This window comes from Carcharhinus amblyrhynchos, chromosome 7 (genome assembly GCF_965287045.1).
Source record: "Carcharhinus amblyrhynchos chromosome 7, sCarAmb.v2.hapA, whole genome shotgun sequence".
Lineage (NCBI taxonomy): Eukaryota > Metazoa > Chordata > Chondrichthyes > Carcharhiniformes > Carcharhinidae > Carcharhinus > Carcharhinus amblyrhynchos.
In genome coordinates this window covers 12,896,671-12,919,547 of record NC_137330.1, presented here as the reverse complement: position 1 = coordinate 12,919,547, position 22,877 = coordinate 12,896,671, and the positions used below count along the sequence as shown (strand labels likewise).

The window sequence follows — 22,877 nt, the reverse complement described above, 5'->3', positions numbered from 1 at the left end:
CTCCCACAGACACTGGCCCAAATCCATGTATCTGCACAGCAAACAGTGATAGTCACTGAGCTGTTGTGTTGCCCAGCATCTGGTCCAGTTTAAGCGTACACTAATGACGTAAAGCACGTGAAACATCCAAGAGCAGCCCTTGCACGACCCACCGCGTGTATGCCCCTTGTTGGACAACAAGGCGGACTGAAGCACCTGTGGATTAAAAGAGAAAAACGTCAATAACATGCACATCTTATGCAAACATTCAAGAGAATCCCCAGAAGCTCAAAAGTAGCTAGTTGACTACGATAGATGGGGAACTTCACTAAAAGGCATGGCAGTTGATAATATTGAAGGAATGAATGTAAGCAATCAAACTATTACACGTTCCCTTCTGATATAAAAACGCAACAGGAAAAGTGACCCAACCATAACTAACAAAATAAATTGAGCAGAGTATTAGGCCAAAAAAGGAGGCATATAAAGTTGCATATAAACAAATGTAAGTCCCTTACAGTCTGAAATGGGATAATTTATGAGAGAGAACAAGGAAATGACAGAGTAATTAAATAAGTACCTTATCTTCCCTTCACAGAAGCAGATACAAATCATTTCCGAGAAATGCTGGGATTTCCAGGTCAAGGGAGCAGGATGAATAGAAGGAAATTAGTATTACTGAAATAAATGCTGGAAAAACTATTCGGACTGAGACTAATAAAGCCCCAGGGTCTGGTAATCTACATTGCAGGGTGCTAAAAAAAAAAAGGTGGCCATGGAAATTATGTATGCGTTGATTGTCATATTCCAAAATTCTGTAGACTCTGGAACGGTCCTGGAAGTTTGGAGGGTGGCAAATATAATCCCTCTATTTTAAAAAAAAAAGGAAGTAGAAAATAAGAAATTACAGATTGGTCAGCCCAATATCAGTAGTAGGGAAAATGCTCGTGTGTTATAAAGGATGTGATATCAGGACACTTTGAAAATATCAATGGGATTAGACAAAGCCAACATGGATTTATGAAAGGCAAATCATGTTCCTCAAACCTCCTAGAGTGTTTTAGAGGCATGACTAGCAGAATAGATGAGAGAGAACCGGTAGATGTGATGCATTTGGATAAAATTCCAGATAGGAGGTTATTGTGCAAAACTAAAGCGCACGGGATTAGGGACATGGATCGAGAATGGTCAGCAGACAGTAGGAATAAATGGGTCTTTTTTGGAGTGGTTGGCAGTGATTATTGGAGTCCCACAGGGATCAGTACTTGAGTCCCAGCTATTCACAATACATATTTATGATCTGGATGCATGTAATGTAATGTTTCCAAGTTTGCTGATGGCATGGAACTTAGTGGGAATGCAGGTGAGGAGGATGTTAAAAGGCTTCAAGATGATTAAGACAAGTTTTCAATTTGGCAAATATATGGCAGATCCATCCAGTAGGAAGAACAGAACAGTACAGTATTGTTTAAACAGTGATAGATGGGAAAATGTTGACTTATGAAGGGACCTGGGTGTCCTTGTACACGAATCACTGAAAACAAACATACAGTTGCAGCAAACAGCCAAGAAGACAAATGGGATGTTGGCTTTCATTGCAAGACAACTTCAGTACAGGAACAAAGATATCTTACTGCAGCCATACAGGGCCTTGATGAGACCACATCTGGAATATTGTGTGCAGTTTTGTTCTCCTTTCCTAAGAAAGGATATACTTGCTGCAGAGGGAGTGATTCCTGGGATGTCAGGATTATCATATGAGGAGAGATTGGGTTAACCAAGCCTGTATTCACTGGAGTTTAGAATAATGAGTGGGTATCTCATTGAAAAGTCTGAAATTCTGACAGGGCTGGACAACCTGGATGCAGGGATGATGATTCCTCTGGTGTGGGGGTGGGGCAGGTCAAAGTCAAGAACAAAGAGTTACAGTCTCAGGATATTTAGGTCATTTAGGATTTAGATGAAAATAAATTTCTTCACTCAGAGTGGTTAATCTGTGGAATTCTCTACCACCAGGAGACTGGAGGCTAAGTCACAGAATATATTGACAAAGGAAATAGGTTTCTGGACTGTAAGGCATATTTGTGTTTTCTATGATTTTGATACAGTTTCAGATTATAGAATTGAATGCTCTGTTTGTATGGATTAGATCCATTCAATGTGTGTTGCTTGCCCTGAGTTATTCCCTTCCCTTATTTGCAACAATTGAAAGAATCTTCTGGTAATTGACTTCCCATGTTTGATGGTATGGCAGTTTCTGTCAATCCAAAATCCTCAATCTGATTTAACATTGGAAAAATTAGTAATAGCTTTTGGGCTAGAGAGTTCTAATTGTTTCAGTCAGGAACCACATTGTGCAATATCATTCAAAGTTGAGTGGCTCCTCCAAAAAATCTAGTCATTCTCTTATTAATTTTACGTCTATGACATAAATTGAAGCTCCCTAAATTGGTTTTCTGACAGCGTTCTTGATGTCTTTGCTGCTGAAGGTTAGCTTCTAGGTCAAATAACAATTTTGTCCAATAGACAAACCTGTAAGCCACCAAATAAGAAGTGACAGTGTAATCCTATGCGATACTTAAAAAGGTTACAAAGGGTTGGATAACTTCCTGTTAGATAGTCACTCTAGAATTTGAAGTGATTTCTTTTCCCCCTTCTAACTCTTTTTCAAAGTAATTATCGGGGTAAAACTGGCAGAACCATCCAAAGTTAGCGATTTAAATCGCTTGTCAGATGGTTGCCAATCCAACACAATCCTCCAGAGGAAGTTAGCACGTCTGGGTGATTGCCAGGTAAATCCCTATGTGGGAACTTAGAGAAATTCCCCAGTGCATCATTTGGTTATCCTCAAATGTGACGCTGGAGACCAGGAGGTTATAGGCCAGAATTGTTGTACTGAATTATCAGGGTAAAAAATAGCTCTCTAAACCAAACTAAATACCTTTTGAATGTAATCCTATTTTGAAATGTTATCATTTTGAATTGACTTAGCCTGTGCCAAGCAAGCAATACTTAGGTTATTCCCGTTTACTTTCCAACAGATGTTATAAGCAGCCTGAAAAGTCTATTCTGTTTTGTACATTGGTGTACTTATGCTGTCTGCTTTTCTCCCATCAAGATACTCCTGTTGAAGCTCCTATTGCTAATGGCAGCACCACTACAGGGACAAGCTTGAATGATGACCTTGATATTTTTGGCCCTATGGTTTCCAATCCACTTCCACCATCGGACACCCAGCTACATCAGGTAAAATTTGAGCATTGTCACGTGGTCTATTTGCTGTTTCCACAATTATATTGCAGGTGGCAGAGAAGCAGCAGTGGAGAGGGAGCATGTTTGCAGGTTTCCTACTACCCGTGTTCAAGTTTTTAATTCAGTTGACTAAGTGACAAGCTCAGAATTGTGCTGTCCATTTATGTTACGTAACTTCGAAGCATTTTGGATTTTGTTTACCTACCTTACTTGAGGCAGTGCAGGTTATAGCAAATTTTTTTTAGTGTAAAGTGCCTGATTGTCCAGCACTTGATAGAGGTCAAGACTTTCACCCAGCAACAGTGAAGGAACGACAATTTAGTTCCAAGATAGAATTGTGCACGACTTGGAGGGAACTTAGTTTTAAGGAGGTTGGAAGTGCGCTGGGCAAATAGGATGCAACAGTTCAGTGCAGTCCGGTTCATCCTGAGACAGTGCTCGGAGAGAGGACTAAATGCAGTCTGATTCATCCTGAGACAGTGTTCAGGGTGGGGACCTGGTGCAGTCTGGTTCATCCTGAGACAGTGCCTGGGAAGGGGAGCTGGCGAGATCAGAGAACGGAGTTTGTTGGGGCTGAAGAGCAGCATGTGTATATAGCAGAAGTTCCAAAATAGATCCTAAGGAGACTCCAGAGATAACGAGGTGGGAACTGGTAGAGAAACCATTGTGAGATATTATTTCAGCTAAAAGCAAAATACTGCCGATGCTAGAATATGAAACAAAAATAGAAAATGCTGCAAAATCTCAAGCAGGTTTGACAGCACCTTGGACAGAATAGAGACAACGTTTTGAGTCAGAGAATCAATGGAAATTTATGCTATTGGGGTGGGGGGTGGAATGGGACAAAAGGAATGTAAATGAGGATACAGAAGGCTGAGAAGATGCTGAGAAAGAGCCCGCAAAGTGATCAGAACGTGTGAATGGCAGAACAGAGGTACAGATTGTTAAAGAACTTCCTGAAGAATGTGACAGTGCACTGAAGAGGGGTTGAGGGCTTGGATGGGGCTTGGGTGGTGAGTGGAAGAGAGCTGGAATGGAGAAGTACAAAAGTGGAGGTGAGATAGAAGGGTAAGATGGATAAATGAGATGAAACAAAATGAAACAAAATAAATAGAAATGGAGTGAAGGTGGAAGAGAGAGTTCATCCTCTGAAGTTGTTGAACTGAATGTTCAGCCCAGAAGGCTGTAAAGTGTCCAATGGGAAAATGAGATCAGTTTGCATTGGAGTTCCCTAGAACATTGCAAAAGGCCAAGGACAGACTTGTGGACAGGAGAGCAGGATGGCGTGTTGAAGTGGCAAGCGACAGCAAGGTCAGGATCCCAGCCTGCAGGCGGACTGAAGGTGTTCAGCAAAGTGATCATCCAGTCTACGTTTGATCTCTCTGTAGAGTAGACCGCATTGGGAGCAGTGAATGCAACAGACCAGACTGAAGGTGGTGCAAGTGAAGCACTGCTTCACCTGAAAGGGTGTTTAGGATCTGGGATGATGGGCAGGTGTTACACTTCCTACGATTGCATGGGAGGGTGCCATGGGCCGGGGGTGTTGGGTGTGATGGAGCAGTGGACCAGGCTGTCCTGGAGAGAACGATTCCTGCGGAAGACTGATGGGAGGTGAGGAGAAGATGTGTTAAGTAGAGGGGGGGGTGGAAGGAGAGGTGGCAAGAGTAGTGGCCCAGGAGATCGGTTGGACGCAGTTGAGAGCCCTATCGACCACAGTGCATGGAAAACCAAGACTGAGGAAGAGGGAAGACATATTGGCAGCGTTATTTTGAGAAGTGGGCATCATCAGAATAGATGTGACTGAGGCGAAGGAACTGATGGAATGAGGTGGAGTCCTTGCAGGGTGCGGGGTGTGAAGAGCTGTAGTTGTGGGAGTTGGTGGTCTTGTCAGGGTTTTGGAGGACAGTTTATCAGAAATGGAGACAAATCAAGGAAGGGGAGTGTCAGAGATGGACCATGTAGTATTTGCCTGCCACTGAATAGGCAAGAGAATCAGGCACCTACAGTTCCACTCAGCTACAGCATAATAGTGGAGATGCACTGGAAAAGGATGGTGTGGTGAAGATCCTATTTCTATCTCGCTGAACAAGAATGTCATTGCATGTTTCTCAAAAATTAAGGAATAAAGTTAGTTATGCAATCTTCAGGATCCATGGTTTACATATAAAAAAACTGGTAGCAATACTGGTAGTATGTTGCATTCTTGAATCACCATGCTTGCAGAATTTCTCATTACAATCCCTTGCCTATAATCTGTGTGCACACCCGTGTAGCAAACATTGAGTACTATTCAGAACTGGACTTCATAGTCTCAGGAAGTTCTAAATGTGTGTTTTTGGGTTCTTTGTCTGATCAAGCATTTATTGGTTCAATTGGGACCCGAATATCTTTGGCAGATCAGCCACAGTACCTACGATGGGCCCTAGAATTATACAAATTTGGTATTCTCCCATGGTGTGGAGGATGCCTGAAGCTTCCTTCACATACAGCAATGATCTATTCATCCTCTTCAGTGATGTTGTTCTCAAACTAAGACTCAGATTCATTTTTCAATTTTATTATATATTTATTAGTAGGTAAGCCAAGCTAGTCCTATAGTGTGTGGAGATATAAATTATCTGACAAATAAAGGTTCTACTATGTGGATAGACTGCCGGAGAAGATTATTGATGTGACCCTGTTTCGTTTGCCTTAGCAGATTATCCCATTTAGAAACAGAGTTAAGATTCCAAAGACTATTTGGAGATGACATTTTCCATCATCCCCTCTTATGAATTTAATCTAACTACAGTTTAAAGGATTTCATTTTATTCACCAAGCTCCTTGATTTGCAACTTGAAGTCCTAGCTTATTTGGAGCATCTGACTGTGGGTTGGAATTGTACAAGGGATGCTTTTCAAGGTGCATGAAAACCATTTCTGGTGTTTTTATTTCTCATCAAGTTGGTGCTCTGCTTGCTGCTTTTGTACTTTGGTTCTTGTAGTCAGGACAACATTCCTGCAGACATCTTCAAAGCTGCGGGTCATGAACGCTTGCTCAAACTCTTAAAACCTTCTACAAGAACCTGGGAAGAGGCACTGCCTCCCGACTTTTGCAATGCCATCGTTATTTCACTTTTTAAGAAGAGTGATAAATTCAATTTGTGGGAACCATAGAGGTTCTGTGAACTTCTGCCTGTTCTTGGGGAAGATTCTCAAATGAAACCTCCTGAACCACCTTCAATGCTTCACTGAAGGCATACTTCCAGAGACACAGTATGGCTTCCGGCCATTCAAGGCAATCACATACGTGATTAGTGTCACTGAACCAATCCAAGAAAAGTGCCAGGAACAGTATATAGAGCTCTGTATGGCTTTTATTGATCTGTCGAGCACCTTTGACTCGATCAGCCAATTTTTTTACTATCTTGTAACTCCTACACAATGATATGACGGGATCTGTCCTTTGCGGTGGTTTGGAGATTGAGCTTTTTTGTATCTGTGTTGATTGCCCCAACTCTCCTCTCCTATCTCAGCCTGGTCATGGAACTGATTGGTGACCAACTTCCATAAGGGTCACAATTGAGTTTCGACTTAACAGGAAGTTTTTCAACCTCCAATTGAAAGCCAAGACTAAGGTCACTGTCGAACATATACACTACTCATAATATACTGACAACTGTGCAATTTATTGACAACTGTACAGTTGTGGACTACATTGCAAGCAGCATTCAGAATACCCTTGATCTCCTCAACTCCACATATGAAAGGTTTCGCCTCTCACTCAACATCCAGACCAAAATCATCCTCCAAACCTCTCTTGGACAAGCACCTGCATCTCCAGCTATTTTTATTGGTGTCTTAAGAAGTCATTGAACACTTCCAATATCTTGGCAGCTGCCCCTCTCAAAGGCTACCTTCAAAGAGGGGATTAAACACAGAAGTAGGTGTGCCAGCCTTCCGAAAATTGCGCAACAGATCTTTGACAACAGAGATCCTCCATAAGCGCGGGGGGGCGGGGGGGGGGGGACACAAAGACATTAGTTTACAATACCATTGTTGTTACCACCCTTCTCTATTGCAGTAAGACTTGAGACACCTACAAAAGACACTTCAGGTCGTTGGATAATTTCCACCAGTTGTGTCTCTGCATTATATTCAAAGTCAACTGGGAAAATGGGTACAACGCCAGCATCTTCACTGAAGCCAATTCCTCAGTCATCACAATCATAATAATGTGAAATCAGCTGGACATTGCATCTGTCAAAAAATCAGCTTCCAAAACAGATCCTACTTTCACAAAATAAGGATGGTGCCTGATTTCAAGTGGGACGGATGAAATGTTTTAAGGACACTTTGAAGGCTGTGCTGAAAAGGGATAAATTGACATCAGTGTATGGAGGAATTTGCTGTCTGACAATATAAGTTTGAAATTGTTTTAAATTCTGCAGAGAAGCAACAAAAATAAGAGAGGAAGCAGAATCCTTTTTTTGTGAGAACCCCACTTTTCCTCAAGACACATCTTGAATTCTCTGCCCAAAGACCTGTGGCTTCAGGATGACTGTCTCATCATGACCCCTAGCAGACGCATCCTCGTTTTGAGGTGACAACTTTGTTTTCAAGGAACTGGACTCGATGCTTAACTCCAATCTGTAATATCACACTCCAAATATAATCACATATCTCCCAATACACTGCTTCAATAATGTCAGCTGCCTCTTTAACTTTTACAGATGCACCATTGAAAGCATCCTTTTTGGTTGTATCCCAGCTTGATATGTCTCCTGCTCTGCCCAAGACTGCAAGAAACTACAAAAGGTCATAAATGTAGCCGAATCCATCACGCAAACCAGCCTTCCATTCATTGACTCTGTCTACACTTCCCGCTGCCTCGGCAAAGCAGCCAGCATAATTAAGGACCCCACACACCCTGGACATTCTTTCTTCCAGCTTCTTCCATTGGGAAAAAGATACAAAAGTCTGGGGTCACGTACCAACCAGCTTCTTCCCTGCTGCCATCAGATTTTTGAATGGATCTACCTTGCATTAAATTGATCTTTCTCTACACCCTAGCTATTACTCTGTCACTACATTCTGTGCGCTCTTTTCCTTCTCTATATATGATATGCTTTGTCTGTATAGCGCGCAAGATGCAGTACTTTTCACTGCATACTAATACGTGCGACGATAATAAATCAAATCAATACTACTTTGTTAAGACAGATGGAGTTCTTGTTAATTTCTTGTTTTTTTTTTCAATTGGTGCTTGTTTGATTTTTTTAAAAATTAGTGTGGGGCCACAGGGAATATTTCACTGCTTCCCAGTTAAGAAACTAATAAAAACACTGCTTCTAATCAGCTCAGCATGAAACATGATTGTGATTGAACATTATATTGGAGTCTGGAACTTGCTAGTCTTCCCCCTCAGTTGTGTGTGTGGATGTGCAAGGGTGAGCTGGAAGGAAGGGGCTTTAATGTAAAACACTGCTAAGATCAAGGAAGATGGTAAAAGCTGTGAACCTGTGCTGTCAGAGCTTGCTATGTGTTACCATAGGATTTGCATAAAACAAACACATGAAGTTTAGTTTGAATTGCCTTAAGGTAATAAAAATTGATGTAAATGTTTCAGTGCAACATCTGCAGTGCATACAAATTGCAACCTAATTGGAATGTTTCCAAAGAAAAGGCCACAAGGGAGAAGTGTTATCAGTTTGTAAAGTGTAGCTTTCAAATCCATAATGTAAACTGTTTGAAATGTAGTCACAGTCCATTATTCCCTCGATGCTCTGTCCAATTTATTGCTACCATTCAGGTGCTCAACAGCACCTCTTTCCAGTTCAAAACCTAAACAAATTCTCATTTGGTCAATCTCTTCGCATTATGTAAGTTAATGAATCTTTTCAAATGATTTTACAACTTCAAGAAAAATAGCTGAAAATTAGTAATAAGCCTAGGAAAGGAGGCAGAGTCATGTATTTTTTCAATGTTATTTTTGAAAGCAGAGTTCAAATTTATTGGTGTTGATGGGATAGGATTCATTGTTGGGTAAATTGTACATGATCTGTTAAAGGAGCAAGCCGTAGCAAATACAATAAAAACATGATGTACTAAATATGTTTGGCTATACAGCAGAAGGTCATCAGTTTGTGTTATAAAATACACTCTCCTATGATTGGGAAGGGGATTGAAGAAGGGAAAGTCTGTGACAAGCCTCTAAACCATTTGTGACCAAATGTGCACATGACTCCAACACAATGAGGCTTACGCAAAGCACCTTTTAAGTGCAAGTATTTGTGCAATAATCTATCCTGAGTTCAAGAATTCTGTTCAGAACATGTGTTACTTTCTGATTCAGAAATCACAAAAGGAAATTGCAAACAAATCACTGTGGTGACACAGATCTGCAAAAGCTGTGATACATCATATGCACCATACTAAATGCTATTCTGCTATTTGTTCCTCAGAGTTGAATTTCCTTGGGAGTATTTAGCCGAGACTTCCTTCCTCACCTCACCACCATCTTCTGAACTGCAATATTGGATGTGCAATCAAAATTTTAAAATAATATGCATGAACCTACTTTTTCATAAGTAGTTAACACAATTTTTTTTCCCTTCAGCTGTGCAGAATTAGGGACAATTCTACTGAAAATGTTACTGTTTTAAAAATTTGAGATTGAAATGGTTAGTTGACCTTAACTGGATAAATACTCTTGCTTGCTTGAATGTAATGTAATAGCTGCTGCCATAACCTTAATTTAAAATTCTGAATTTTTTTTAAGCAGGCTGTATTCCTTTCTACTCTCATTGGATTCAGGCTCAGATTTTCATCAAAAATATGGAGGCACATGTTTAAAATCATTCTCCAATGAATGAGCATATGGTATTCTTGGCTGAAGTGGAGTGAAATCCATGCTGATGAAGTACCTCAAATAAGATTTCAATAGAGGAAAATGGCAAGCAAATGGGACAAAGAGGAGAGATATACATTTTTAACCATCTGCTTTGACATGATAGGTTGATTGACCTTCCATGCTGTAATATCCAACAATTTATGTTAATGCCTGTTCCTCCACTGAGAAAAGAAAAACTTAGATTTCTGTGGAACCTTTCATGGTATCAGAACATCCCAAAGTGCTTTGTAGACGGTGAAACATTTCTGACGAGTAGCCACTCTAATACAGCAGAAAGGATAAAATATTTATCCTGTGTAGACATACCTGTGCACTGCACTTAGGTCCGTTCTTAACTCCTGATAAAATATGCTTGAGATGTGAAGAGGAGCAGGGCCCTTTCTTTCTTGCTTTCCCCTATCTGCTAATGCTTCCCTATTGCACTTAGCAGTTGAAGTTAAGATTTGAACTCCAGTTTGATCAGACCAGCAGCTCCACTCTTGTGGAACAATTCGGGGCACCACACTTCAATTGCCTTAGGTTGCCAAACAAGGTTTCAGTTATGAGGAGAGATTGAAAATGATGAGATGGTTCTCTTTGACAAAGGAGAGGTTTAGAGATGACTTTGTAGAGGCTTTCAAGCTGATGAGAGGTTTTTATAGAGTTGGAGAAAAGTAGGTCCCTCTGGCAAATGAGTCATTAACTGGAAACCACAAAAGACGTAGAGGAATTTTCCACTTTGAATTGTCAGGATCTGGAACAAACTATCTGGTGCAAGTGATTTCATAATTTTCAAATGGAGTTGGAAAGCTGAGGATGAGCAACTTCCAGAGTTATGGAAAAAAAACAGATATGGGACTAAGTGTAAACTGCTGTTTGAAAGTGCCAGTATAGCGGGCCAAATGGCCTCCTGTGCTGTACGTTTCTGCAATAGCTCATACAATGCCAGTGATGAGAAGTCAGGTATTTTATTTATAGCTTAAGATAAAGTATATTTAGTATGTCAAACATATCCTGTGACTTTTCATACAAGCCAGCGATGAGTTAACTGTCTGCTGTATGGCAGAGCAATCTAGCATTGTCTGACTGAGGCTACCAGTTTCTGACTGAGATCACTCAGTGACATGGTTCATATCTTGTATTAAAATAGAAGAAAAAAAACACTGCTGCTGTAAAACTGGTATCTTGATGGGCATTTGCATTTCGATATCTTACAAAAGTTTTGCATTGTCAATGGAAGCCTTTGTAAATAGGGGAGGCGATGGCCTAATGGTATTATTGTTAAATTATTATTCTAGAAATTCAGCTAATGTTCTGAGGACTTGGGTTCAAATCCTGCCATGGCGGTTGTTGGAATTTGGATTCAATAAGAAAGTGTCTGGAATTAAGAATCTGCTCAAGACCATAAAACTATTGTTGATTGTCGGAAAAAAAACCCATCTGGTTCACTGATGTCCTTCAGGGAAGGAAATCTGCCATCCTTACCCGTTCTGGCCTACATGTGACTCCAGAGCCACAGCAATGTGGTTGACTCTCAACTGCCCTTAGACAACTAGGGATGGGCAAAAAATGCTGGCCAGCCAGTGATGCCTATGTCCCACAAATGAATAAAAAAAAACAGGGAGGCCGCAGAAACTCTAATTGTAAAAGAAAATAACTATTTTACTTTAGAAGATGCTTGGGTTAGTGATGAAAAGCAAATTGTGGGGGAAAAAAAGCTTGCATTTTTATGAATTCCCTGTCTCTGGCTGTCTCAAAGTACTCTATAGTCAATGAAGTGTAGTCACTGAAGGAAATGAGGTCGCCAATTTGTACATAACAGAGGCCAGAAACAGCAAGATGATGATGATTATCAGATCATCTATGTTAGTGATTTTGGTTATGACGTTCTCTCAGGTGCTCAAGGTATTAATTGTTTCGTCAAGATTTTCGGCCACTGTCGACCAATAACAATGCCATCTGTAAATGGAAAATATTAGCATACAGTTGGAACCAAAGATAATGCACGCAAGGAGATGTTATAGATTGAAACACTAGAACAAATTCAAGTCTATTTGAAACTTTGAAATAATTTTTGCTAAACAGTTGCACACAGCAGGACCAGCCCAGTCCCTTTTCTGTAAAATACAACCACTGAACCCATTGACAAGTCTCCATTCCCATCTTCAGGAGTTGGTGGCACTGATTATAAAACATTTTAAGGTTCAAGTCATAACCTATCAAAGTGCAATATGTTCTGCCTATAAACTGCACTCAATCTCTAGCATTTGCAAAGCCTTGAGCAGCAGCAGTCAATTTGGTCTTATTTTCTGTCTTTTGTTCAGTTTTTTTGTGAATGATTGTTTTAGTCATTTTTTTCTTTTTGAGATGATTGTGCAGCTCAGTTTAATGATAGCATTCTACTGTTGTATCACTTGTTGCATGAAGCAACTTGTTAGCATTGGCTGTAGGAGAACAAATAGATCTGAATCAATCAATAATCTGTCAAAAATGTAGCCTTCAGCCAGTAGCCTAGGAGATGAAACCATTCTTTTGCATCACTGTGGTTGTAACTGTCGGTTTCAGCCTGCCTTTGTGATCAAATCCACTTGCTGCATGTAATGAGTTTCTCCACTTGATGGACCGAAGGAAGCATTAAATTGCATCAGGATATGGGGAAAAAGAAGGAATTTGTAGGTGGACAGCTTTGAGGAAGAAAACAAATGTGGAAACGGAGAGGGGCAGGAATGGACAGCCACATTAGACATCTGTCCATGCAGATACAAGTATCTATACATGAAGCTGACATCTCTGCACTATCACCTGGTTGGCACTACACTCAGCTGGTTCTATTATTTTTCTAATCATAGTCAGAGAATCACCTGCAATGGCTTCTTTTCCTGCTCTTGTGCCATTATTTCTGGTGTCCCCCAAGGGTCTGTCATTGACCCTACCCATGTCCTATTGCTAATGGACATGCTCCTCAGAGACATCATCTGAAAACAGAGCATTAATTTCTGCATGTATACTGACAACACTATACCTCACTGTCACCTGTCACTAAATTGTTGGACTGATTGTCTGACATCCAATATGAGCAGAAATTTCCTCCAATTAAAAATGTTAGGCTAACTAAAGATAAGTCCCCATCAAAAGTTCCATTTCCTCACCATTGATTCCATTCTTTCCTTAAAGCCTAGTTCAGCATGAATATTGCCATGTGTGGCTTGGTGTCAACGTTAGTTTTATAATGTTCCTGTGAAGCACCCTGCGATGAATTCAGTATATTAAAGGCACTAAATACATGCAACTTGTTAACTGAAATATGTGAACACTATGTCTGAGATAACAATGAAGGAAATTCTTGCAGTATTCCTATCAAACCTGTATTTCTTATGGATTATAGTCTAGTCTTGTGTCTAGTTCTCTTTTGAATAGCGTATTTTGAATGGCACCTGCTGGAAACTTACTCCTTGAGTCCTTGTGACATGGCTCAAAGGTGCTTCTGAATCAGGAGCTCATGGATTCATACCCTAATTCAGAAACTTGATTGCCTTATTTAGGCTGAAACTGCAGGGCAATACTGAGCAAGTGCCTCATTACTGAAGTGTGTTTGTTTAGATGAGATGTTTAAAGTAGACCCTTCTGCCCCCTCAGATGATATGAAAGAGTGGGGAAGTTCTTCCAGTGTTCTAATATCTGTCTCTCAGCCGGATTATCTGTTCACTTATTTAATTGCTGTACGTGCAAATTGACTGCTATGTTTTACAGTCTCTGGCTAGAATTCAAAAATACTTAATTGGTCATGAAACACTTTGGAATATTCCCAGGTAGCAAAAGATCCTATATGTAATTATTTTTCTATTTTTCTGTCTGTTTAGAAGTTGTGCCTAACTTAATATTTAATTCACATATCCTAATGTTTGAACATGATATTATGTTTAATATAGAAATGAAAAATGTGCTCTCTGTCATATCCTGGCAAATGCAGAGAATCTGTTTGTAACCATGGTTATGGATAAATTCCTGAAACAATGAGCACCAAAGCTGTATGTTTTCATCTGGGGTAGCACGGTGGTTAGCACTGCTGTTTCACAGCACCAGGGACCTGGGTTCGATTCCCAGCTGTCTGTGTGGAGTTTACACTCGTGTCTGTGAGGGTTTCCTCCCACTGTCCAGAAATGTGTGGGTTAGGTTGATTGGCTGTGCTAAAGTTGCCCCTTACTGTCCTGAGATGCGTCGGTTAGAGGGTATAGTGGGTAAAATGTATAGGGATATGGGGATAGGGCCTGGGTGGGATTGTGGTCGGTGCAGACTCGATGGGCTGAATGGCCTCTTTCTGTACTGTAGGGTTTTTATGATTTCTTTCTATGATAAAGTTATTATCAATTCTGGATCAATGTCTTGAGTCAGTGGAAAGAGCATTCTAACCTTGGGGTTTCTTGTAGGAACTTGAGGTAAATGAATGTTTACAATGTTTTAGCAAGTGATGAATGGAATGCTGAAACTGCAGGGCATGGTTGCTCATTTTAGTTTCAAACAGAGGTTTCCCGATCCCCTTCAAGTTGCCTTTGAATCCCCTGTGATTGCAGTAACGTCCTGAGTTATTACTTAAGCTAAGGTAATCCAATTCTCCAATCTCAGAGCTGAGATCCCACTGCTCCTTAGGAGTATGGCTTTGTACAATCATTAGCAATGCAATGGCAATTTTAATCCAGACTGCATTAAAATTCTTTGTGGATCACTCAACAAAGTATCATGGGTTGAAATATCAGTTCCCAAGGTTTGCAATGTAATCTTGTCTCGATATGTACCACAGTTGGAAAGGTGATGTTCCCTAGCAGCGCATTTTTAGATTGTTTCCCTCAGAACTCCCTCTCTGTAATGCTACTATTTATATTTCAGCGAAGATCGTATTCCATGTTGATTTGGCAACGTTAGAGTCCTTTTAAGTAAGCATCAAACACTGTCACGTTAAGAAAAGGAAATCTGAAAAGCAGAAGCGAAAACAACAATGGAGCAAATAAATCTACATTACAGGATAGAGTAACTTTGAATCTTTTCAAAGTAAAATGATTATTCAGCTACCCTCCCCTTCAGACATAAATATTCAGATATGGGGAGTAATGGCATAGTGATATCATCGCAAGTAATCCAGAGATCCAGGATAATGCCCTGGGGACCCAAATTTGAATCCCACCACTGCAAATGATGGAATTTGAATTCAATAAAAACCTGGAAGTAAAAGACGAATAATGATCGTAAAACCATTGTCAATTGTTCTAAAAACTCATTTATTTCACTAATGTCCTTTAGAGAAGGAAATCTGCTGTCTTTGCCTGGTCTGGCCTACGTGCAGTTCCAAATCCACAGCAATATAGTTGACTGTTAAAATGGCCTAGCAAGCCACGTGGTTCAAAGGTAATTAGGAATGGCCAATAAATGCTGGCCCAGCCAACAATGCCCATGCCTCATAAACAGAATTTTTTTAAAACGTGAGGGAAAAGAAACATATATTTGACAAATTAAATGGATTTGGTTCAAGGGCATCAGTATCAATGTAGTGATGATTAGCCCATTTTCATTTTTGAGTTTCGACCACGAGAAACAATTCAATTCTGGCACCACAGTAGAACCCAATCCTGTCCTCCATCCATATGAGTGTTTATCATTATGGATTACTGGTCAGCGTCCTGCAGCAAGGGCCTTTGACTTTCTGTTTTCTTGACAACGAATTGAAGACCGATTGTTGCCAGTTAAACCTGACACTCTTCTGATCTATAGGCATCTGTTCTACACCAGACTGTGCACTTATCAAATTAGTTAGATTTACAGTCCAAATATTGCATGAAATTGTGAACACTTGGACTGTCCTACACAATTTAACGAAACTACTGAGCGCCATATGTTGCAATCACACAAATATTATGCTGCCTGTGACAACCCCTGTATTTCAGTACCTGTAAACCAGTTTTATGCTGCAAGTCATACCTCTACAGTTTTTTATGGCCACTAAGTAAAGTGGATTCAAATATAAGTCTGGATTTTACAGTAGAACGATTCAAAGTCCCTAATGAACAGGCACTATTGCAAAGTTTGGTTTCAATTGGAAGAATCCATGAGTAGTGCTACCATTTCCAGAAATAGTAAATCCAGATTCAGAAACGAGCACTAAGGTGGCAAATGGGTAGTCAAGATCTGGCATGTAATCAAGGATGCACAGTCATAATTCAGTCCTCCTTTTGTATATTTTTGTCCTAAGCTCCTGTGCCCACAAAAGCAATTGCAATTGACTATGTAAATTTGTAAAATTGCAGTCACTGTTCATTTTTGTAATTTATTGTAAATATGCAAATTTTGTAATTTCTGGTAGTATCCTTGTGATCTTAATGTACTTGGTGAATGAGCATCTTTCTTATTTCTTTGTCATATTGTCAAAATGTAGAGTGAAGCTTATTTTAGGCATCTCCAAGAGCAGTATGGTCAGCACAGTGGTTAGCATTGTTGCCTCGCAGCGCCGGGGACCTGGGTTTGATTCCCAACTTGGGTCACTGTCTGTGTGGAATATGCACAATCTCCCCGAGTTTGCGTGGGTTTCCTCTGCGTGCTCCGGTTTCCTCCCACAGCCCAAAGATGTGCACGTTAGGTGGATTGGCCATGCTAAATTCTCCTTCAGTGTACCCGAACAGAGACTGGAGTATGATGACTAGAGGATTTTCATAGTAACTTCATTACAGTGTGAACGTAAGCCTACTTATGATTAGTAAGTATACTTTACAGTATAGCATGCTGATTCTTTTCAGATTCTGGTAGATCACCAATTGTATTCTTCATAGTTAGTCTGGGACCTAGTGTGGCTTCTGATGTTTACAGTACTACCACTACAAACTAAACTTAGCATGACGGTGATTCAATCTTTGATAATAAACAAAGGACACTGAAGAAAAACGTAGGTGATAGGAAGCAAAAATGTTGCATGCAACTCTGGATTTGTAATACTGTTTACCTAACACTTTATTCCTAAGATCCAAGTCATCTTGTCCTTCCTTAAAACTACCATTTTCCAGTTATTTACATTATAATTCATTCCTAATATTTAGTTTGATTGTTTTGCTTCAGATTATTTAACGTTATTTCAATTTGAATGTTGCAAGCTACTTATCTGTAGGAGTATGGAAATATGGATTTTTGTTGAAACTATTACATTTTAAGATGTTAGCAGTTCTGTCAGAACCATAGTGAAAGTAATCTTGACAGTCAAATGTAGATGCTGTGTTTGATGGGAGATGACTGAAATGAAAAGCAGCTGAAGTGATTGTGTCTCAATGGTTTCAGGGGAGAATGTATGTGCTCTGGATGAGGTGCTGCTGAACTATGGCCTTGTGACCAAAGGTAGATTGTACGTGCCTCTGCAAAAGGCAAAGAGACTGCACTGTTTAAAGTGATAGAGCAACTCAGTTTGCATTAATTACTACTAGTCAGTTTGCCATCAGAGGGGAGTGGACAGTTTTCGCCGAGAAGAGGTAGAGGCTGTCATTTTCAGAGACCTCCACAGTTCTTCAGGAATCCAGTTCATTTATTTTTATTCATTCGTGGGGAGTGGGCATCACTGGCAGACCAGCATTTATTGCCCATCCCTAGTTGCCCTTGGAGGGCGATTGAGAGTCAACCACATTGCTGTGTCTCTGGAGTCACATGTAGGCTAGACCGGATAAGGATGGCAGATTTCCTTCCCTAAAGTGAACCAGATGGGTTTTTCTGACAATTGATAGTGGTTTCACAGTCATCATTAGATTCTTAATTCCCTGACTTTTTTTTTTGTTGAATTCAAATTCTACCATCTGCCATGGCAGAATTCGAACATGGGTCCTCTAGAACAGGTTCTAGATTAATAGTCTAGCGATAATACCACTAGGCCATCGCTTCCCCAATTCATTGCCTTGTTTCTTCCACCACATGTGCCATTTGTGGATCAACACAACTGAGTGCTTGTTGCCTTAATCCTAGCTAAAACTTAAAAGATAGTGTTGAGATCCTTGCCGCTGCTATATACATTAACAACTTGGATGTAAATGCAAAAGATATAATTAGCAAGTTTACAGATGACATGAAAATCGGTGATGTTGATGTGAGGAGGATAGACTTGTGCTACAGACTGATATTGATCAGTTGGTGTATTGGGCAGGGCAGTGGCAGATGGAATTTATTCCTTGTAAGTATGAGGTCTAATAAGGGTAGGATATAAACACTGAACCTAGGGAGTATTGAGGAGCAAAGTGACCTTTGTGTACAAGTCCATAGATCCCTGAAGGTGGCAGCACAGGTAGATAGGGTGGTGAAGAAGGCTTAAGAATGCTTGCCTTCGTGAGGAGGGGTATAGAATATTGGAACAGTGAGATTTTGGTACAACTTTATAAAATATTGGTTAGGCCACAGATATATTGTGTGTAGCTCTGGTTGTCACACAGTCGGAAGAACATGATTGTGCTGCAGAGGAGATTCAGGATGATGACCAGGATGTTGTCTGGGATGGAAAGTTTCAGCTATGAAAAAAGACTGAATAGGCTCGGTTTGTTTTCCCTGGACCTGAGGAGGCTGAAGGAGGAATCTGATGGAGGTATACAAAACTAAGAGAGGCAGAGAAAGGGTAGATTGTAAGAATATTTTTCCCATGGCAGAGGTGTCTAAGTGTGGAGATGCCAGAGTTGGACTGGGGTAAACACGTAAACAAAGTTTACAAAGATGCTAAAAGTGTCTAAGACCAGAGGGCAAATGTTTAATGTGAGGAGTAAGTGATTTAGAAGGAATCTGAGGAAAACATTTTTTTCACCCAGAAGGTGGTGGAAATATGGACTGCACTGCCTGAGAAGCACCTGGATGAGCACTTAAATTGCCATAGCATAGTAGGTTATGGACCAAATGCTGGTAAATGGGATTAGTATGGATTGGCATTTGAATGTTAGCATAGACATGGTGTTGGGCCAAAGGGCCTGTTTCTGTGCAGTATGTCTCTATGACTCACTGAAGGTAGCAAAGAACCATATTGGCCATCCCACCTGTTGAAAACAATTTCAGCTCGACTATTTTGCCAGCTACTTACCACCGGCACTACCTGTTAGCTAGATGGTTACCATGTGGTTTAGACTAACACCAGCAAAGGGTGGGTTCATTTTCACATTCTGGCTGAGGTAGTCTTAGGACCTGCTCCTTGGCTTGCCCCAAGAATGGGCGGCACTGGCAGGCCACCACTGATGAAAACTGCCAGGAACAATAGCTTATGGTGAAGCATCAGCAGACAATGGAACCAAAGACCTGTCTTCGATTGGAACACATGGCATGATGACTGCCAACAGTACATTTCTTTTCAAATAGAAAAGGAAGCTTTAAAAGTGGCATTGGAGCTGTTCAGAATACTAGAATTGTAATGTATCAAAACATCTAGTCAACTGCAGCACAGGGAGTTCATATTCCCAACTTTGTGAGAAGTGTCACATTATTGATGGATTGTGGATTTCTGATTTTATAATCCTAAATGCATCTAGCATGCATGCAGCATAGTGGTTAGCACTGCTGCCTCACAGCACCAGGGACACGAGTTGGATTTGCAGCTTCAGTCACTGTCTGTGTGGCGTCTGCATGTTCTCTGTGTCTGTGGGTGTCCTTCTCATGCTCCGGTTTCCCCCCTCAGTCTGAAAGATGTGCTGGTCAGGTGGATTGGCCATACTAAATTCTCCTTCAGTGTTCCTGAATGGCACCAGAGTGTGGTGATTAGGGGATTTTCACAGTAACGTCATTGCAGTGTTGATGTAAGCCTATTCGTGACACTATTAAATATAACAAAATAAATGAAAATTTTTTTTCTGCTGAGTGAAGCCTCTATTTCTTGGGGTGCAAGGTAACAATTAACTTGAGACCTTGTTAACGTTTTAGTTTGAAGAGAGAGTGGAGTTGGGAAAAGTGTTCATTGTATTTTGCAGTGTACAGTCAAGATTTTATTGCAGCTTCCGTTTTGGCCTTGTTTATCTTGTAGGTTGACAGTGAAGGTGCTGTTTGATGATTTGACTTTGTGTTACACAAATAAAACTCGCACTCGATGGTAGAACAGGAAAGTCTGAAGGCGAGGGGATAGGGAGTTATCTGCTTGGAGTGGAACCAAATGTGAGTCCAGCCAAGTTCAAAGTTTTATAATTTCACCACAAATTGTGAGCATGTTGACAAAGATTCTCCAAGAGGTTCTGAGGGTTTTTCAAAAGCAATTCTGGTTTAATTTTTATAAACTGTTGTGTATAGTAAGAAGTAATAAAATTGTACTTATAATAATTATATTTTTATTGAATCAGCGATACTTACTTGGTGTTTCTCCTTGTGGTCAGTAATATAGAAACATCAGAAAGTATCACTTATCATTAAAGCTTTCTATTTTATATTCTTCGATTTATGAATTTTATAATCACCTTCAGCTCGTGGTATTAAGATAATTACGGTAACATTTAGAAGATGTGTGGAAATCATACCTAATCAAATGTTATGTGATTAAACATTACAGGAGGCATGTCATATGATTGAATCCCTTGTGATAAAATGTCACGTTATCAAATCTCCAGGAATGGATCAAATCAAAATGGTAAAAAGTCTGACAACATCAAATCAAAATGAACAGCCCTGTCAATGTTCCAGGCTGACTTCACCTGCCTGACACGTACATCATTTTTTCCTGGTACTGCAATTCTGTTGATTATCAAGGCAGGAATTGGGGAGATGGAAAATGAAGATTCCCTCTGCTTTTTGTTTAGGTATGTGGCTATACCAACTGCCACATATCATGGGCAAATTTTGTTGATGCTAGCTGTAAGCGCGTGGAATGCAGTCTGCATTAAAAAAAATCTAATTCTAAGGGTTGTTTTGTGAAAGCCCAGGTTAAAAATATTGCAGCTATCAGTAGAAATCAGCTGTCAAATTTGAATTCAATTATTTGGCAGATCTGATCTTGACTGCGAGTAGATTTAAATATGCATGTCCATGTGGAAATCTGTCATTGGATTTGTTTAAAAATCATAGGATGTGAGCATTGTTGGAAAATCCAGCATTTATTGCCCATTTCTAACTGCCCTTGAGAAGGTGGTGTTGAACTGCCATTTTGACCCATTATAGTCATGTGGTGTAGGTACACCCACCATGCTGTTGTCTTAATAAAAGGTTACATCCAGAACGGAGGTACCACGGATATCGTATAATTACTGGTTATTCAGAAAGTCGAGCTACCATTGCTGGTGCCATATCCAATAAATATGTTTTTGCAAAATTGGAATCAGTAAGTAAATTACTGAATTCTGTAAAACTCATGGCAACTTTCCCAAATTGTAGGCATAACTCTTCATTAATTGGCAGCAATTGATGGCAAAACCTGATCTTGTAGCAAGTCTTTAGAATGCTTCTTTGGAAACTCTGAAATACATTGAAATTGATGCACTGAATTAAGTAAATTAAGAATCTGAAGAACTTGATGACTCATCTCCCTTTGGAACTGGTTCTTTTCTATGCAATAGGCTGGCTGGAGAATTTTCATTTACTCATGTCTGTGAAATATTTATGAAGAGAAAGAATAGTTCTGTTTTATACCTAATTTACGAAGTCATAAACTTCCCTAACATTAAGCTATTTCAGATTCTAATTTGGTGAGGTGAATAGATGCCCTTTTCACCTATAAGGATCCCAAAAAATGGTTATGTTGTGAAAGAGCAGCAGAACAGTAAATAGATCTCTTCTTGGATATTCAGGATCACTTACTCGGTTTGCAAATTTCAAGTTGAATAGTTGAGGCATTCAATGCTAAGGCAAATTGCTGAACTTCTCATTGATGACTGAAGCAGCTTCTCCAAGTGCTCCAACACATCACCTTTAATCTGATTTTTAATGACAGTGAGGGACTTAAGACATCATCCTGTATATTTTTTACAGAAATACTTAGAGATGGGCTCATCGCTATCCATAGAGATGTAAAATTAAGCCAGAACTTGAAATGGCTATTGTCTGTATCCTTGGAACAAAAGAAGCTATCTAGCAACATCACAGAAACTCGCGCATTATGTTTGAAGAACCAGTAACAACACGTTGTGGGCTGCATACACCAAATTCAAAGAGACCTATACAAAGGCCATCTGCATTTCATCACCCAGGATGGCAGCTGACTCTACTTGTCTGCCAAAAGTAAGGACTCTGCAACCTCCCTTTCAATTCTTAATCGTTGAGACATTTAACAATCCTGGGGCCACGCGTGAGATACACAGCCCTTATCAAAGCCAGAGTGGAGAGGTGGGAGTCATGTGACAAGGACCTCTGGTTTGTGGAACTGGTAATGTTGCCTTGCTGAACTTCAAAGCCAGCCTGACATTGTACCATTTAACTTGCAGTATTTCAGGCAAGGAGCTCTGGCCTAGGTCGTACACCTGGCTCCATCTGCCACTGGAAAGCCTGTGATATCACCTACAATACTCAATCTTCTCTGCACGCTCACGTCATTGTGTGGAATAAATGCTTCGGAAACCGGAATTACTTAGCACCAGTTTCCACCTCGTCATCCTCACGGTGGCACAACGGTTAGCACTGCTGCCTCACAGCACAAGAGATCCGAGTTCGATTCCTGGCTCGGGTCATTGCCTGTGCGGATGTTCTCCCTGTGTTTCCTTCGGATGTTCCGGTTTCCTCCCAAAGTCCGAAAGACATGCTCATTAGGTTTATTGACCATGTTATGTTTTCCCTCAGTGTCCCCGAAGAGGCGATGGGGTGTGGCAACAAGG

The 22,877-nt window shown here is 40.3% G+C and overlaps 1 protein-coding gene across 4 annotated transcripts in view; it reads left to right on the top strand.

The window, feature by feature from the left end:
- smap1 (small ArfGAP 1) overlaps window positions 1-22,877 on the top strand; it is a 247,473-nt gene that overhangs the window by 191,131 nt on the left and 33,465 nt on the right. For all 4 annotated transcript variants that reach the window (XM_080191966.1, XM_080191970.1, XM_080191967.1 and 1 more), the window contains one exon: window positions 3,098-3,225. In XM_080191966.1, coding sequence (XP_080048092.1) covers window positions 3,098-3,225 — 128 coding nt within the window. The remainder of the gene's footprint in view (window positions 1-3,097; window positions 3,226-22,877) is intronic.